The sequence below is a fragment of the Gambusia affinis genome, linkage group LG06 (assembly GCF_019740435.1).
Source record: "Gambusia affinis linkage group LG06, SWU_Gaff_1.0, whole genome shotgun sequence".
NCBI lineage: Eukaryota > Metazoa > Chordata > Actinopteri > Cyprinodontiformes > Poeciliidae > Gambusia > Gambusia affinis.
In genome coordinates this window covers 21,381,664-21,397,001 of record NC_057873.1, presented here as the reverse complement: position 1 = coordinate 21,397,001, position 15,338 = coordinate 21,381,664, and the positions used below count along the sequence as shown (strand labels likewise).

The 15,338-nt window shown below is 39.3% G+C and overlaps 1 protein-coding gene across 4 annotated transcripts in view; it reads right to left on the bottom strand.

Moving 5' to 3' along the window:
* dock10 (dedicator of cytokinesis 10) overlaps positions 1–15,338 on the bottom strand; it is a 71,698-nt gene that overhangs the window by 8,604 nt on the left and 47,756 nt on the right. For all 4 annotated transcript variants that reach the window (XM_044120631.1, XM_044120633.1, XM_044120629.1 and 1 more), the window contains exons 23-41: positions 14,625–14,717; positions 14,315–14,433; positions 14,062–14,131; positions 13,176–13,289; positions 12,960–13,031; positions 12,696–12,842; positions 10,820–10,903; positions 10,624–10,720; positions 10,431–10,463; positions 9,668–9,846; positions 9,032–9,148; positions 8,397–8,505; positions 8,154–8,275; positions 6,164–6,278; positions 4,849–4,915; positions 4,400–4,447; positions 1,445–1,555; positions 923–1,032; positions 731–846 (exon numbers count right to left, since the gene is read on the bottom strand). In XM_044120631.1, coding sequence (XP_043976566.1) covers positions 731–846; positions 923–1,032; positions 1,445–1,555; positions 4,400–4,447; positions 4,849–4,915; positions 6,164–6,278; positions 8,154–8,275; positions 8,397–8,505; positions 9,032–9,148; positions 9,668–9,846; positions 10,431–10,463; positions 10,624–10,720; positions 10,820–10,903; positions 12,696–12,842; positions 12,960–13,031; positions 13,176–13,289; positions 14,062–14,131; positions 14,315–14,433; positions 14,625–14,717 — 1,923 coding nt within the window. The remainder of the gene's footprint in view (positions 1–730; positions 847–922; positions 1,033–1,444; positions 1,556–4,399; positions 4,448–4,848; positions 4,916–6,163; positions 6,279–8,153; positions 8,276–8,396; positions 8,506–9,031; positions 9,149–9,667; positions 9,847–10,430; positions 10,464–10,623; positions 10,721–10,819; positions 10,904–12,695; positions 12,843–12,959; positions 13,032–13,175; positions 13,290–14,061; positions 14,132–14,314; positions 14,434–14,624; positions 14,718–15,338) is intronic.

Genomic DNA, 15,338 nt, shown 5'->3' with positions numbered 1-15,338 from the left:
CCAGGTTGGTTTGTGATGTAATTGCCCATAACAAACAAAATCATCCTTTAAAAACCGCATCGTGTCATAACTTCTGCTAAAATGCTGATTCTTATTTGAACATTATTTTTGTTTCCTGGCTGGAGCGATAATTGACATTGTTTCTGACTAGTTCACTATTGTCTTGTTTTCAATATTTTAGCTGTGAATTGTGTCTCTGTATTAATATATATTATTTAGCTCATCTTCCAAGGGGGAAGGAAAATAATTAATATTAAGTATGTTTCAAGATAATTGTATTCCTTTTTCATCCAGTCCTCTAATTCTTAAACTTTGACTACTTCCTTGGTTTACTTTTATCTTTTAATTAGTTTTATCCTTTCTGTTCTATATTGGCTTGATCTGACATTGCACCAACAACTAATGAAATATGTGAAAACAAAAACGCCACACGACACATAACCTTTCAAGCACTAAAGTGCAGAAACTGCGAAATAGTTTTTTCTTGCCACCAGGTGGCAGTAAAAGATCAAGTAATATGCTGCTGAAGCCATAATTTAAAAGACAATCCCTCCTGGATTCAACACCAGCTTTTATTTACACTAAATAGTTTAAGCGTTTGCTACCACAATTCAACTTTTTTTTTTTCTGTTTTGTACAAAACGTCATGTGATTTTACATAAGAAACAAAGAAAACTGATAAATATACAGGCAATATATTGTAGCTTTGGCTGTGCAGCATGATGCAGACCTTATGATGGTGAACAAAGAGCTCTAGCACATCCAGCACGGTGAGAGCCACCTCTGTGGACAAGTTGGCCTCAATATCTGTGGGACTCAGCGTGTCACCGTCCTGGATGCTCCCATCTACAAACAGAATAGAGCGCGGGATGTAATTTCAATCCACCAAAAGCAGCATTGTGATCCTCTGTCTCTGTTTTACCTGTTTCCATCATCTGCAGCAGTTTTGGGTTCATGAGAGCGTTCTTGCCCCTGATGATGGGCATGGTCTGGGAGCGAGCATGTCGGTGCCCTTCCCCTCCGGAGGCCATCCTGGGGATGACAGCACCAAGCATGTTTTAGAAATTAAACAACTGTAGCTATAGGAATTACCCTATAGCGAATAAGAAACTTTTATGCAACATAATAAATACTAACAACACATAGTCAATAGCTATGAGGAGGGGCATGCTCAAAACACAGCTACAATATGTGGCATGGAAACACAGTGATATAGAAAGATGAATACACACAAAGCAAAAAATGTATTTTTAAAAATGTGTCCACTTGTAAATTTCATCTATAGCTGCATTTTCTATGGTTTCTTGTTATTAAAGCCAACCAGACATCATTAAGATCAAGAGCACTTCGAGTAACCAAAGACTCAGCATCTTCGTCTTAGCTCATCGCCATCATCATAATCATCATCATAATCATCATCATGGCTGAGGTGGAGGATGATTACCATTGTGGGAAGAGGCTCGAGGGTTGAGAGGACTGGGAGGGGTTGCTAGAGCCCTTCAGGGTGCCATTGGCCTGGGTTGCCTGGGCCAGCTTTACTGCCGCTGCTAGCTTCCTGTTCACAAGCCAACCACATCACAGCTAACGTTAGTTACTGTAGTTAAAGCAAACAATGTGTTTTTTATTTCCATCATTTATCAGTCAGTGGCCCCAACTGTGAGTGGCAAGCTAATGGCTGTCGTTGCATGCTTATATAATCAATTAAACCCCTTTATGAAAACGCGATGCACATCAGAAAGGTTTTGGCTCCTTTGTGACCTTACATAGGTATAGCAGCTGGCTCACAATGTGTGTGCTTTCTTTTTCCCCAGCAAAGCAAAATGTGATGCAAAAAAGCATTTCAAGATCTGCAAAATTGACCTTGGTAGGATGAGAGAGCAGCTGTAGCTGGAAAAAGAAATTCAGCTTGTACAGAGTGGAAGGTCAGCCAGATGGAAAATCAATTGTTTTAGTTTGCCATTAGTATAATCATACAGAACTGAAGTGATGAACAAAAGGTTAGAGTTTTCATTACTGTAATACAAATATCAGCGTCAGAATTAATACATATGGATTTGATCATGCTGAATGCCAGCAATCGGATACCTGACCTCAGCGTAGGTTTGTCTAGGTAAACACTTGCTGCCTTTGTAAGACAAAAATAAATAAATAAAGGATGTAGAAATGTTGCAGATGGATTCACAGAACAGAGGATTCCATGCACCATAGGTGAGAAAAAAAATACATAACTATACATCAACACAGGAGAAGCAATCAGGTAAACACAGATAAGTGCTCATTGACGCAATACATCATACATGTGCACCAACATGGATGGTCACCATGCACAAAGCTGGGGGGAGACATGCAATATGATGCAGCTTACAGTACAATACTTAACAGTGACATACAGTCCAGACCAAAAGTTTGGACACATCCGTGTGTCCAAACCTTTGGTCTGTACTGTACTTTATTAATGTGTCAGATAGTGTAGATAGCCAAGGTGACCCTAGGCTGCAAGGGCAGATTGGGAGTTAGTTCCCAATGCAGATTGGGAGTTAGTTCCCAATGCAGATTGGGAGTTAGTTCCCAATGCAGATTGGGAGTTAGTTCCCAATGCAGATTGGGAGTTAGTTCCCAATGCAGATTGGGAGTTAGTTCCCAATGCAGATTGGGAGTTAGTTCCCAATGCAGATTGGGAGTTAGTTCCCAATGCAGATTGGGAGTTAGTTCCCAATGCAGATTGGGAGTTAGTTCCCAATGCAGATTGGGAGTTAGTTCCCAATGCAGATTGGGAGTTAGTTCCCAATGCAGATTGGGAGTTAGTTCCCAATGCAGATTGGGAGTTAGTTCCCAATGCAGATTGGGAGTTAGCTAAAATGTTTAGGAAAGCATAACTTGGCAAACAATTCTTTTCCAAAATATGAACATTAGGGGGACATTGGAGGTAGTTTTCAGTGTCAATATGGTGTGTAAAACAAAGTCTGGGTATGCAAAAGGGTAAGATATGGACGAAGCTATTTTAAAGGAAACTGCACTTTCTATGACTTCTCTGGTCACGTCTGAAGTTCATTCAAGTTGAGAGAAAGACTGCAGCAGATAACAGAAAGGCTCTGGTTTCCTGTTCCAACATCTGTCTGTTATAGAATATGTTGAATCTGGAAATGTTGGCGACCAGTTGGAAATCTCAGAGCTAAGGATCAATCCTCTGGAGTATAAATGGAAACTGCTGTTTTAGTTAGGTTGGCCTCAACAGAAGGTATACGTATTTTTGTCTTTCTTTAAAGGACCAGTGAAACGCCTTTTTAAAGTGATTGTTTCTGCATGAGTCACAATGTTACATCCACTTTGAAACTAAAGAATGAATGCCTTCTTATAAGAGGCTTAACTTAAGAAAACAAATCCATCTGTAGGTCAAAGCTTTACAAAAATAGGAGGTTTAGAAATTGGCTACAAAATTCTTGCTGTTGCATCTCTTATAACTGCTGGATTTTGCACTATGTGAGAATTGTGAAAGGATTTTAATGTCAAACCTGGACATAGATCCCCCCTCTGGATGATTTAATACAATGTGCCAAGACTTAAAGCCTATATTGTTGTCTGGCTTGCAGGCTGGCTACACACTGCTCATGTACTTCACCCCTCCTGACCTACAACCAGTGCCCACACTGACTCAGCCGGGCGCTTAGAAAGGCAGACACTGATACATACACAGGCGTACGGCGGTGAATCCTCCGATGGCCTGGTATTAGAGACGAATGTTAAGCAGCTAGCTTAGCCACGACCGAGAGCCTCCCAGCTATCCATATTCAGTTAAAGCCTCTGCATACAGTAAATCAGTGCGTTCATTTAGTCTTTTTTTTTTTTTGTAGGGCTTACACATCTGAGTCCTACTGCTGAAAGGAAAAAGACGGTTAATTTAATTAGCTGGAAGGAACCAAAAGATGGAAGGGTCTTGCAGTGCCAGTGGCTCTGCTCCAACAAGAGCAGACACTCACATCTCAACCCCCATCCTGAGCTTTCCAACTCCTACAGCGCAAAATCCAGCAGTGATTCTTTCCTCGCAGCACGATCCAGGAGTTTCACCTCCCCCCTTCTTTCCGTCTTATTCCCTCCTTATCCATCTTCTTCTTCTCGTGAAGCTCATCCAAGAGCATGCACACGCATGCATAGCACATATTAGTATTTCTGCCCAACCGTGTCCGATTAATTTATTTGTGTGTGCTCTGAATGCGGCTGCATTTATGCATGTGTGCAACCATGATTATATGAATTATGTATCAGGTGGTCGAGGGTGTGGAAACTCTCAGCTGCAGTAGGTAATAGGGTTTTTTTTTTTTCCCCCCGTATCAGTAGCTTTGTGAAGAAAGCATGTGAACAACATCAATTGAGAAGAAAGCAAAGCGAGACATGGACATACCTGGCTATGTGGCGTTTCCCCAGAAACCTGAAGTGCTGAAGACAAAGCCTGAGAAAAAAAAGAAAGAAAAAAAACAGCCATTTGGAAATGTCTTCTGTTTCAAAGGTTAAACGGGGAAAAGAAAGTATCTAAGATAAAATTGTGCACGACGCGAACGAGTATAGATGCTGGCACAAACAGGAAGCATAGAAAGTTAATTTAAAGCACTCCTCTGTGGATTGGGATCTTGGAATAAAATCACAAACTGTTTTTCTTCTCTTGCTGTGTCATTATTTTCATCTGTTCCCTTCTGGCCATGTTCCCTTTTCTTCTCATTTGCCTTTCCCCGCCTTTGGTTGTCTCAGATTTGTTTCGAATTGCCCGCAGGCTACTTCTATAATCAGCCGAATATGACCTGTGGTACCGCTCTTCCAACAAAGAAAAAAAAAATAAAAATTCAAAGCTCTTACTCCAGGATGTTAAAGAAGTCAGAGATCTCCTGGTGTATGGCCCGGTGCCAGTAGGATACCAGCACATCTGGAAACAGAGAAAAAAAAATGGATCAAGTCACAAACATTTCTGATTAGCTGAGTACTGTTTGTAAAACCAATGTTATAACTCAGTTATTCATGCAGCTCAGGAAACAACGCTCTCAAAGCTTTTTGGGAAAAGGAGAACATATCCTTACACCAAATAAATATTACATGTTATATTGTTTCTCCAATGTTACATTCCGAAACAAAAGAAAAACAGCCAAATGTTGTGGAAGTATGCAACTTCAACAGATTTGAGACGACACACCCGTCATTGTGACACGCATGACTCCATGTCCAGTAACGAAAACGTTCAGAGATCTGAATAATTTGTAGGTCAACATCTTGATTTTTTTTTCTACATTCATCTAACCAGCATTATTCTGCTGAAAAAAAGGCCACAGTTCTCAGAGCATGACAATCATAAAAGGCAATACCAGGTCTGCAACAAAGATTTCATAGGTGGTATGGTGTGTCTGTAAGAGTAACTTTCACTTTGACGACACTTTGACTGAGGAGCATTTTGTTGCCAGAGACTCCACAGGTACACAAAGTACAGTACAGGTAGTCAGGTCTTCCCTGTACTATGAAAGGAAACTTAACTTATCAGACCACAACACCTTTCTCTATTGATTTCTAATCCAGTTCTGGTAATCACATATCCAGACCCTGACTGGTCTGTGGCTATGCATGTCCATAGATAGCTGAATGCAATGCAGTGTGTGTTCTGCATGCTTCAAAGAATTTTGGTTGGCTGAGGATCGTGCTGCGAGGAAAGGAAGAGTGTCCCAGTTCAACACTCTTCCTTCCTTGGACCACTTTTGGTAGTGATGCTCTCTCAGGTCTCTAAGCAATCACAACTTGTTTCTTGTTAAATTTGCTCAAATGCTTATGCTTGCCTTTTTCTCCAGCTTGGAATCTGTCAAGTCAGTGTAAACAACGTTTATTAACCTAATATATTCCACCTACAAACAGATGCCAGGATGTAGAGATAATAGGCGTATTTACTTCACCTGTCAGTGGTTATAATGAGATGCTTGATCTGTGTTTATCCCATGACTTGGGATATACAACAAACCAGTGCCAAAAAAAGCAAAAATGGATGGATAAAAAGTTTGGAAAATAAGGGGTCAAAGTAGGTCTAGCTGAAATGCAAATTTTAAATCTCAAGATTTCCACAATTCATCGTAGTCATGAACTGAGCTGTCCTGCCCTAGTTACATGATAATAATAATAAAAACGCATTTCTTACCTTCAGATATCGTCTTCATGATGTGCAGAAAGCACATGAGGAGACTTCTGGTTTCTGCCTGGTCCAGCTTGTCACAGCGAGAACCATAACCAATTAAAGACTGTGGACGAGCAAACTAAGACAAACACACCAAAAGAAGAAACAAGAAAGAAAGTTAGTCAAAAATAATCTGTCAGTTATGTGATGATGGACCTTTTCATCTCCTCAACAATTGCTTTTAGGTAACAATGTAGGCATTCAGAAAAGACAGAAATTGTATTTTTAATAATATGCAAAAAAATCAATTGCCCATTGATCTGAATCAGACTATTTTCTGTCTGGTTCTTATCAAATTATTATGCAAGTGATATTTTCTCAGATTTTCTTAAATGGTCAATGCAAATGATGGTCAGTATAATTTTCAAGTCATGAAGTATTACAGTATAAATCAAATTTTACTGAACAAAGCTCCCTATGAGGGCAGTATTTTTTCAAAAATTAAAAACTCAAAATGCACTGTTCAAAATTATTATGCACAGCAGATTTCCTAAACATTTTATGGATTATAAAGAACTGCAAACGGTCATTCTTTGAATGTGCAGCATTAAGTGGTCACATGTACTAAAATAAAAGCTATTTCAATCAAAAACATCTTAACAGACCAAGTTACATGTTAACATAGGAGCCCTTCTTTGATATCACAGCACAATTCTTGATCCATTGAACTTGTGAGTTTGTGGAAAGTTTCTGATTGAATTTCTCTGCAGGATGTCAGAATATCTTCCCAGAGCTGTTTTAATATGAACTGCATTCCACCCTCAGATCTTCTGCTTGAGGAAACTCCAAAGGTTCTCAATAGGGTTGAGGTCAGAGGTCAGAGGAGGATGGTGATCACACCATGAGTTTCTCCCTTTCATGCCCATAGCAGCCAATGACACAGTGGTATTCCTTACAGCATAAAATGGTGCATTCTCATGCATGAAGATGATTTTATTACTGAAGGTTCAGCTCTTCTTTTTGAACCGTGAAAGAAAGTGATCAGTAAGAAAGTCCATAAACTTTGCTGAGGTCATTTTCACACCTTCAGGGTCTCTGAAGGGGCCGACCAATGATTCTCTCTCCATGATTTCAGCCCAAAGCATGACTCCACCACCTCCTTGCTGACGTCACAGCCGTGTTGTGACGTGGTGGCCATCCATCACCAATCCACTACTGCGCCCATCTGAACCATCCAGGGTGGCACAGCAGACATCAGTGAACAAGTCTGTTTGAACATTAATCTTCATGTGCAGCTGGTCCCACTGCCACCGTTTCTGCTTGTGAGCTCTGGTTAGGGGCCCAATAGTAGGTTGATGCACCACAAGCCTCTGGAGGATCCTCCACCTTGAGGCTCCAGCAGCATCAAATTACTGTTTGCTGCTTTGTAAAGGCATTTTAACAGCTGCTTCCTTAATCTGATGAATTTGTCTAACAGAAACCTTCCTCATTATGCCTTTATCTGAACAAACCCGTCTTTGTTCTGAATCAGCCACAGATCTCTTCACAGTATGATAGCGCTTCAGTTTTCATTAAATATCTAATGTTTTCATATCTTGTCATACGGCACTGCACTATCTGATGATTTTCATCAGCAGAGAGATCCTTCCTCTTTCCCATATTGCTTGAAACCTGTGGCCTGCTTAATAATGTGTTCAACAAAAACGAAATACAATAGTAGTTTAACAAAACAAAGTATTCAGACTTTTGTGGAAAAACATTGTAGGTGCACTGTCCAGCAACATGAACAAATATTAGTATTTCTTTTCATAATAGGCTCAAAACTCCTAATTTTTTTTCTACATTTCTCTATAACTAAATAAATATTTTTAACATTTATTTTGAAAGATTGAGGACAGAAAAATACAAATACAAACATTACTTAAATGATTTTTGCACCATCTGAGAAAACAAAATCTGCTTTTCAAAACAAAAAGGAAATTATGAAAGCTCTCTCAAATGTTTTCTCTCTCACCTTCTCACATCCATCCATCTTTTCACTGTTTCTGTCACTGTTGCTAGGGTTGGAGTCCACACTGATCAGAGAACCTCGAGAGTCAGCCTGGTTACCCGTAGCAACTGCCAAGGATGAAAAAGCTGGTGCAGGGTAGGAGGAGCAGGAAGAGGATGGGAGGGAATCGGTATCATTGTCTCGATTCATACATTTTTACAGAAGATAGGCTCGCAATGCAGACAGGCGCATACTGCACTGGCATACCTGTAATTGAATTGAGAACTTCTTTGGAAAAGGAGGCATCCACAGAGTTTCCGTGGCGAGTCACCCCTCCCGCCACTCCTCCACTAACGCTTACATCATCTCGAGAGCCCTGCAAGGCAGGCAGGCAGAGAAACAAAGAGAAAAAGATCACATGCATGTCATCCACAGTGTTTCGAAACCTAAAATTAATTATCAACATGAATAATTTTAAATAAGTCTGTTTTGTTCAGTCCAGACCTCGAAGAACTAGAGCCTGTTTTTGAAAAGAATGTTGTGTATGACATGTAAACCAGAAAAAAAAAGCTAAACTAAAGGCTTTCCAAACCTCGGTCTGATATCATTAAAAATCCACATATGTAGAAGATATATGTCAGGGTTACTGATATTCGACAATAACCTTCAAAGAAGTGGAAGCTGGTCGTTCATCATTCATTTGATAGACCTTTTGAAGCAGACGCAGAGAAATTCCCACTTGTACAACGGCAAAGAAAAAAAAATCATCTAGGGAATAAATGCTGCATATCTGTCCTAGAGAAGAGCTTCTACTGTTCTTTCTTTTATGAACTAAACTTTTAAAAAAAAGTGCAAACTACATGTGCAGGAACTCAAAAACATTGTCAAGTTCTCTGACTTACTTGGTCGCTTGAAGTGAAGTAGATGGGGAAGAGGTCCCTGAGGAAGAATCGAGGCATGTTGTCTAAAATCAGTCCATACAGAGGCAGGTAGAGGGATGCGATTCTCGCCTGCTTCTCCTGGAAGAAAAAATAAATAAATAAATCACCCGGCGAAAAAGACTCAACACACGAAGATTATTAGAGGAAATCGCCACGTGACAATTTTAGGTTTAGAAAAACAGCCCGTTTACTCATATTAACCTGACTTGAATGACTAACAAATGTTTAATGTTTTAGGCTTTTTAAAGGAAATAGAAAAAAAACCCTGAAAATTACTTTCAAATGACAACCTTCCCATTTTCCACGTCCTACCCCTTGTGGCACATTGGGTTTTGACTCAGACCTCAGGAGACTCCAGACTGTTTGTTGTGGTTGGCACTGCTTATCCGAGGGCAGATTATAGACTTAATCTGATCTAGATACTTCCCGGCATTCATTAAGAAATCCTGACCGTTGGTTGCAGCTGCCATGAAGAATCACATCAGTGTGTGTGTGTGTGTGTTCTGCTATGGATGAGTCACAATTGAACGATTTCTGCTGTGTGCTCATGAGTCCCTTTAATGCCTTTTGGGTTTTCTTCCAAGCAAACGCATCTACCTTGGTGGCATAGCGTGAATCCAAAGAGTGTTTGGCCATCAGAGTCTTTAGCGTGGCCAAGGCTAGATGCCTCAGGTCCTGCTCATCCTGGAGAGCCAATCCCAGTTCTCGGAGCAGTAGCCCGGTGAGGAAGTGCTTCCTGCAGAACTCTCCAGTCAGGTTGTACTCAGGCACTGAAACTAAATCAAAATAGAAATTAGAAATTAGCTGAGTTGCGAAAAGCTTGTGTCTATGTTTGATTAGGCTCAGTTAGCTTGAGAACTTCTTTACATTATGAAGTCTGCTACTCACATTATTTAGAGGAAAGCAGAGGAGCCCAAAACTGTATCTAAGTAAGAGCAGCATCACTTCTAAATATTATTAACAAATAATTCACCAAAGAAATACTTTTGGAAAAGAAACTGGCGAAAACTAGTGAGAAAAGCACTGAGTGACTGTTTCAGTGTTAAATCTGAATTATTTTTCAGAGATTATCAGACAGACAGAAATTTTATGTAAATAAGATCATGTGCAAGTTCTGCTATTAAACATTAGAATAAAAAAAAGAATAAAGCAACAGGCAACTTTCCACATAATGAATGAGCATAACATAAACCATTTGAAATAAGCACCTCCAGTACATAATGTATGTACTGGAGGTGCATACATTACTGGTATGTACTGGTATACATATATTTTGTGCTTTATATCCGCTGAACAAAAAAAGATGGGAAGACAAACAGGACAGACAACGGTATAAAAAGGACTGAATGGAAATATTTACCATGAGTGCTCTGCGGCTCTGGGGATACATGATCTGACATGGTCAAATAAAACGACAGAAAAATGGCACAAAGAGAAGGACAGATGGACTTAATGTTAATAGGCATAAATAAGTTAAATGAAAATGAGAACTACTCGGTGAATGGCTTTAACCACATAAACAAGAAGCGGCTGTGAGCTGCAGGGACTCTTACCAGCGATGCGAGCAGAAGGGAGAGGCAGACTGAGAGGAATATAGTGCTCATGGTTGCACACCTCCCTCAGGAACTCAAATTTTAGCTCGCAGAGAACCTGTCAATCACACGGAAAAATTAGAAAATGTCTTTACTTACAGTAGTTACGAGTTATCTCCACGCTTTTAATACTCGTGTTTACAAGACTTTTTGTTACCTTGCTGTCTGTAGCAGTGATCATATTTATATAGTTGCTTATCAGCTTAAATGTGAAGCCTCTGTCCATCAGTGTAAAACAGCGCTGCAAACACACAGACAGTCACATCAAAAACTCAGTTAAAGGTTGAAGATAATGTGTAACACATTAAGGGAATTTGATATGTAAGGGACAGAGATGCACCAAGGAATCGGCTGTTGACCGGAATCAGACCCTTTTCAGCTTCATTGGCAATGATTACTGGCAAGCCAGTCACAAGCTCAAAAATGTGATTTTTCTCTAACAGTAAGGCTACCATTCTAAGCACAATGAGGTCATGCTGACATCAAGACTCTTAGTGAAAATGCTGTTACTTAGAAAAGATGATCAGCCATGTTTGCTTATACCATGAAACATGTTGAATTTAGAAATGTTGGCAGCCTTTGGAAAATCTTAAAGTTAAAATAGGGAGCTAAGTTTTCTAGAAAATTCAAATGGAGACATTACAATAATAGTAAGAGCCAGTTTCACAGTAATTAGTGTGTGGCTATGTAATTCCTCCTTCCTTAAATAAATAATTATTGACCACTACAACAAAACGCGTAGAGAAAAATATTTTCAGCTTTGTTCATATAGCTCTTTATATTAAAGTGAAATAGGAATCTGCTTAAATCGGTATCCACGGGGTAAAACTTTACAGTGCGCTACTAGTGAGGATGATTATAATATACACCGACTGCAGTGACGTGCGGTGAGGTTCATGGCTGGTAAGGCACTGACTTAATCATAATCAGATATACAAATATAGGCCCTCTGCATGTTATTGTTTACGTAAGGAAATTTCGCGCATGCGGACAACGCTGGAGGGCAAAAAGACTACGTCATTGCATACATTCTTCCGCCATAGAATAATTCCGTTAACTCAATCAAACTTGGACATGTAGATATTATTAATTTCGTCCTGTGCTCCACAGCAAAGGGAAAACCCGTTGAAGTACAACTCAAAACCACTTCTTTCTCGCTCTCTGTATCAGCGTAACTACGACCAGACTCATCGCCATAGCAACTGACAACAAAATGAAAAGAAACCGCTCAAATATTTCCCACACAAAGAGCAGAACATTCCGTCTCTTGCAGTAGTATGGTTTTAGGCTTAATGTCTATTTTGCGATTATTAATAAGTGATTGCTGTGGTAAAAGGAGAAAACTATAAATATATCGCTGCACTTGACTTGGCTAGCTCGCTGTTACTGTCTCTTACTCTGCAGTTGTGTAGTCACAATGTCTGGGACCATGAGCGCCCCCTGCCATGAGGCAAGAGAACTGCCTGCCTCACCTCGAATCTGTTCTCTGCGGTTTCTGATCGCTCCTCAGCACACGGATCACGTTACACACACAGCTCGTGGCAAAAGACACTGTACATTATATACATAAGCTAAATTCTGGAAAATTAGTTCATATATTAAGTGTTTTGACCATTTTATTGACGACGTACAGACAGGAGAAACATGCTCTCATAGAGTGGCAGCCAGTGCAGTTAGCGAGAGATTGATCAATCCCAGGTGAGGTTCAGCTCACTGCTGCCTCACCAGGTTTGCTTCCGAGCATTTGAATGGGAAATTAAGAAAATTCAGCGATTTTGAAGAAAAAATTAAGAAAATTCAGCGATTTTGAAGAAAAAAAAATCAAAAATGGTTAAGCTAAATGAAAAACAAATACTTCATAAAACAAACCACAAGGTGAAAACAGCAATATAAATGATTTTATCATTATATATTATTTTTCCATGCTGCCTCCCCTGACCTCACGTCACTGACCGACTGCTCCAAAACCATAAAGTTGTAAAGTATTCGGAGCAGTGCTGTGTGCAGCAATTTTCTCCACGGTTTGGGCTCACCTTGACAAAAGATGCCACAGCTGAGTTGGCACTGCGGGTTTCCTCCACCAGATCTTTATACTTCCAAAAAATGTGTTCAGACACCGTCTCCACCAGTGTCTCCACGCGGCTCAGGTAGGACGAGGGGAAACGCTGTGGCCTTGGAAGCTGTGGATACAGCAAATGGTCAGATGAACCTGAATATGTAGTTATATCTCTCTTGATTAATTAATTAAATAGCAATTTTCTTTCTTTTTTTTTTTTTTGATGGCGGTGACAATTTACCTTTAGTTTTTCAGAGTCAACCAAATGATGAGCCATAGACTTGACAATGAGGTCAAAGAAGAACCAAGAGAACTGAAACCATGGAAATACCAAATAAGGTTCTTGTAAGGCTACAGCTATTTGGAATATTTACAAAATATATGTGTAAATAACAACCACAGAACTATTTTTTTAAAATTAATACAACTATATCTGGCTTAGTGAGTGGAAACACACCTTGAGGACATTCCTGACTGCTGCCTGCTCATTGCTCTTCAGGTCAAAGGTCATTCCTTTAGCCAGCTCTTCATGAACTGTCCGAAAGCCATGATCCTCTGATTTAAACACATACTGAAAAAAAATAAATAAATCAAGATTAAAAACTCAGGTTACATGTATACTTCCAGAAGGGCAGCAGAGTCTTGCAAAAGACTCATGCTGTAATAATTGAATTTTAGACAGTTTAATAAAGAGTATGTTATTGCTCACAAATATTTGGAATAGGCTGAGGAAATAACTAGAAAGCTATGTCATAATGAGACAGTTTAAATACAACATGATCATATTTGACAGAGAATAAATCAAAATTTTAATATTTAAAAAGGCATTTAAATATTGTTTTTATCCATTTTATATAGGAAGGGAATCTAGAAAAAAAAAGGAAAACCGCTATAATCATTATAACCTCTCACAGACTCACTCAGCAGTTTAAATTGGACACCACTTCATCATGCCAGTCTGTTACTATGGCAACCTCAGTTTCATTAGCTCTATTGGTCATCTCGTCCCTCCCAGCACTCCCTCTCTGCTGTTGCCTCTTCAGACTCTGCAGTTTTCCTGCTCTGTGGCCAACATGAAGTGGGTCTTGAGAGTTTTTTTTTCATCTCTTTTGTCTAATTTTCTCTCTTAATTTTCACTAAATAAAAAAAAAAATTGTTTCGTGTTTCTCGCTGAGAGGGCCGAGTGTGCAGATCTGCGGCTCTTTCTCTTCTTTATTTCATCAAGAGCTTTTAAAAGCATTGTGTGATCTTTCTGAAAATGACTAACAACACGGGTATAAAAACAAACTTTCCTAATTTCCCAGAAAGTCACATAACACACACATTCATCGCTTACACGTTACCTTAATGTAAGACTGCAGGTAATGATCCAGGTTTTCTTCATGACACTTGCCAACAATATGAACCAGCACTCTGCAGAAACAAAAAAGGTGTAATTTTCTTTTAACTAAGGCATATAATAACTTTCCTATCTATAAAATACACAAGAACAAAGGCTAATTTGTTTTCATTATTATTGTTACATCAAGCTTTTCATAACTACATCAACACAAATGCCTTCAACATGCACAATGGCCCTGCAGTGCCACTGTTTACCTGGTGGTGGCAGTAGTGACCTCATCATTGTCATTCTGAGTCAGAACCTTGAAAAGCTGGTTGAAAAGAACAGGCAAAAACCGAACAATCACTGGGATTCTCTCCATGCTGAGGAGGCCCTGGAGATGTATAAGGAGTAAAAAATAAAATAAATAAGTGAGGTAAAAAAAAATAAGTTAAAAAGAGCCTTAATTTAATTTTTTTTGCAGTCATATTCCTTAAAAGTAGGAGTTATAGGCCAATGTGCTTAGTTTCTGTCTCGGTTACAGCTTTTTGAAATAAGAGCAGATTCTGATGGCTTTCCTCTGACCTTCAGGCAGTTGAGGAAGTTGGAGGTAGGAGGCTGAGAGAGGTCCAGCTCTCTCTTCTGGCACTGCTGGAAGAAACGGTTCAGGTGGGGGTCCTGGCAAAGAGAGACGGGTTCATAAAAAGCAGCAGCAAGCAGCTGAAACATTACTTAGAGAGCTCCTTTCTTTTTAAAAGAACACAAAACCTCAGATATAGTTTCGTAGCACTGTGTAAATCACCTTACCTATCTGAGTTCAATTGTTCAACTTCAAAAGCAACAGAAAATGTTTTGTTATTATACATTTATTTTGCCCATAAAATAACTTTTATCAGCATGTGCTGATGTGAGATTTTTTTTTGAAATTAGTTGTACATTTTGCTGATTAAATTAAGTTATCCTAATCTATGCCCGTAAAGAGATTCTTCTGCCTATTGCCCAACAGGCTTTAGTTTCAGAACTGAATAGAAACATATAAACAGAAATATTTATATTAACTTTACATTGGTTTGCACACACGAGAGTTTTGGCATACTTTGCATAACAAGACACGATTGCCATTTTATGAAAGCTTTTGTCACACGTGAGCTGGATACTAAAGTTGTGGTCGCGCTTTCTTTCAAATATAAAGAAATGAAGCGAATTTATCAGTCTTGCCACATATGAGGAGTGTGGGAATTATTTATTATGCTCCTTCTTACATATATTATTTATGTATAATGGAAAAGGTTTTTAAGT